This window comes from Geospiza fortis, unplaced genomic scaffold (assembly GCF_000277835.1).
Source record: "Geospiza fortis unplaced genomic scaffold, GeoFor_1.0 scaffold412, whole genome shotgun sequence".
NCBI classification, from domain to species: Eukaryota; Metazoa; Chordata; class Aves; order Passeriformes; family Thraupidae; genus Geospiza; species Geospiza fortis.
This window is the reverse complement of record NW_005054504.1, coordinates 495522-498389: the sequence shown is the minus strand read 5'-3', so window position 1 is coordinate 498389 and position 2868 is coordinate 495522. Positions and strand designations below refer to the sequence as shown.

Sequence of the window (2868 nt, the reverse complement as noted above, 5' to 3'; positions counted from 1 at the left end):
GCTCTGATGGGCTGGATGAGCAATGGGGGGATGACCCCTGGATACTGGCCCAGGACCTGCCAACATCTGCCAGGGCTCCTCATGCCAGGCAGGCTGCTGCAGGACCCTGAGGGGCTGGGGATAACCTGGTTCTCTGTAATAACCCTGTCCTTGTAACTGTGCCCAGACAACCTCTGGTGCTCTTTGACCTGAGAAAGAATGTTCCATTTTTCCAAGCATTCCTAGAAGCAGGGGAGGAGCAGATGGGGTCTCCAAGAGTGTGCCACCCTGTACCATGGGCATGATCGGGCCGTGTTCCTGCAAAGTGTTCATCAGGTGCCTGTGCCCAGGCCAGGGACTGATGCTCTGTCTCTGCAGGTGCCAGCACGTCCCCAGGAAGCAGCCTCAGCTCCAGTGAGGAGCGCCTCAACAGCCCAGCTGACACTTATCCCCCCAAAGGTGAGCCTGGCCCCACCCAAAGGGGTTTGCAGGGCTTCCTTCTCTGTGCTCAGCTGGGCTTGGCAATGACTGCCAGCCCTGGATAGGGGGGTGCCAATGGAGCCCTGCAGAGTGGGAATGAACCCTTGTGTCCTGGCAGGAGCCTGGAAGGGGCAGAAGTTGGATTGGGATTTTCCCAGTTAAGGCTGGACTGGCTGGGACAAACACAGCTGGAGCAGCTGTGCTAGGAACAAGGGGTTGGGGTCTCTCCTCTCCCCAGTGAGAGGGGGAATGGGGAGACTTGACCGTGTTTTTCCCCACTAGCAAAGCTTGGAGACACACAGGAGCTGGAGGAGTTCATCGCAGACCTGGATAAAGCCTTGGAAGGTACATGCCCAGCCTTGATCCCGGCACTTCCCATGGGATGGGACACCTGGGCTGGGGCTCCTCCCCTGCCCCTGACTCGGCACAGCCTGGCCAGCGCCTCCTCTGCCTGGGGGTCCTGCTGCAGGGGGCTTGGGACTTGATTTTGGCTGCAGTGGTAGAACCCTTCCATCCTTCCTTTTGGGGACGGGCTCATGGATGTCACCTCCCTCTTCTAACTCTTTCAGCTTGGGAAGAAATCCTGCGGCTTAAGTGTCTTCCCCCCCCTGCTGCCTCAGTTTCCTCAGATGAGGCGCAGTGCTGGTGCCTGGGGGAGGGGACTGGGGACATGAAGGCTGGGTTAGTCCTGGCAGTGAAGCCCAGCAGCACAGCCTGCAGAGCTGGTGATGGTTTTGGGAAGATGCACAAAGACCTGTGCTCCTCTGCCTGCAGCCTCCCTCCAGCTGCTGCTCAGAGGCTGCTCTTTACTTGGGGGGGAAGGTGAGCAGGAGGAAAGAAGGGATCTTCCCTTGTGGTGTATCCTAACCTACCCCATCAGGAGGGAGGAGAGTGGGTGTGTGTGGCAGCAGGGAGGGCAGTCCCAGCCTGTTGGTGATGCTCTCCTCCTCCAGATGTTTCCCTCCTGGTAAGAGCCTGGGGATGTCCCTGTGAGAGGGGGTGATGCTGTGCTGGGCATCTCTGGCCTCTCTGGAGAGTTTGGCTGCTGTACCCAGCAGCTCTGGAGAGTTTGGTTGCTCCCCAGTGCCTGCTGTGCTGGGGAAACCGAGGCAGAGGCCACTTCCTCCTGCAGCGTGACAGGCTGGAGGCAGAGAGAACCTGGTTAAAAAACCATTTCCCCCCACGCAGGCAACAGCACACAGTTCTGCTATCTGTTCCCATCCCTGGTGTGCAAAATGAGGTGGCTGGTGGGAAGTGTTCCTTTGCAGGCCCCAGCCATGCTGCAAGGGAGGGAGGGAGGGAGGGAGGGGACCAGAGCTGACCCCCTGCCCCAGATTTCTGCTCTAACCCTGCAGACTGTCACCATCTTCTGTGTCATCCTGCAGAGATGTGAGCTGTGCTGTGGAGTCTGGAGAGGAGCAGCCCCAGCCCTGAGTCTCCCTGATGCTGCCTCTGCACCCCTGGCTGGGGTGGGGATGGCTCTGGGGACAGGGACGGGCAGTGGGGACGGATCCGGCCGCGGGACGATGGTGACGAGGCCCTGCCAGTGCCAGGAGAGGCCAGCCCTGGGCGGGACCTGGCCCTGCCCTGCACGGGGTCTGGTGGCTCCAAGGGCTTTGGGGGGGAGCTGGGCTGCTGCTGAAGCCCCCAGAGTAATTGTGGGGAAGATCAGCTTGCAGGACATCAGCATGACCTCAGTGTCCCCTCCAGGATGGGAAGCCTGGTTCCTTGGTGGCATCTGTCACTGTTGACCTTTGCTTTGCTTGGGGAGCCCCAAATTGGGCCCCTCTCTGCCCCCCAGGTGCCTCTGCCTCAGCTGCTGCTGTAAATACTGTAAAAAATATGTTTTGTGCTGTACAAAGGGGACGTGGTTCTGTGAACAGGATTTTAAACATCTGCCTGTCTGTGTCCATGTTTTTCCCATTGGCAGGGGTGGGAGCAGGGATGCCTGGGGCTGCCAGCTGGTGGGACTGGCATTGAAGAAGGGGGAAACCTCAGGGAAGCAAGTATAGCAGCACAAGCCTGGCTAAAGAGGAATATCAGGAATCCCTTGTCCTGCCTGCCCTTGGCACTCGGACAGTGTGGGGTGGCAGAGGGTGCAGAGTGTGTGCCTTCCTCCCCTGCCCAGGGACATGGACACTGCCTGTCATCCCTCTGGCATGGAGGGCCCTGCTCTCAGGCTCCTGCTTCCAAAGGGAGGGGCTCTGGTGCCACTTGCCCTGGATCTTGCCCCTGTCAGCAGCCCAGGAACAAGGCCCAGGGATGTGGGTTTGCAGCCTCTGCCAAGCTGAGCTTTGAGTGAGGTTTGGCCGTGGATGGGATGATGGGTCCCCCTGGGATTCCCCTCTGGTCTTTCCCCCGGGAGTTTCCCGTCCTGGGAGGTGCCAGGATGACAGAAGAGGAACCTGT

General features: G+C 59.7%; 1 protein-coding gene across 2 annotated transcripts in view; it reads left to right on the top strand.

Annotated features, from left to right (window-relative positions):
- Positions 1-2359, top strand: part of RGCC (regulator of cell cycle) — a 4358-nt gene extending 1999 nt beyond the window's left edge. For both annotated transcript variants that reach the window (XM_031063426.1, XM_031063425.1), the window contains 3 exons: positions 358-438; positions 742-804; positions 1845-2359. In XM_031063426.1, the coding sequence (XP_030919286.1) occupies positions 358-438; positions 742-804; positions 1845-1852 (152 nt within the window). In that variant the 3' untranslated portion in view covers positions 1853-2359. The remainder of the gene's footprint in view (positions 1-357; positions 439-741; positions 805-1844) is intronic.
- Positions 2360-2868: the final 509 nt, after the last annotated feature.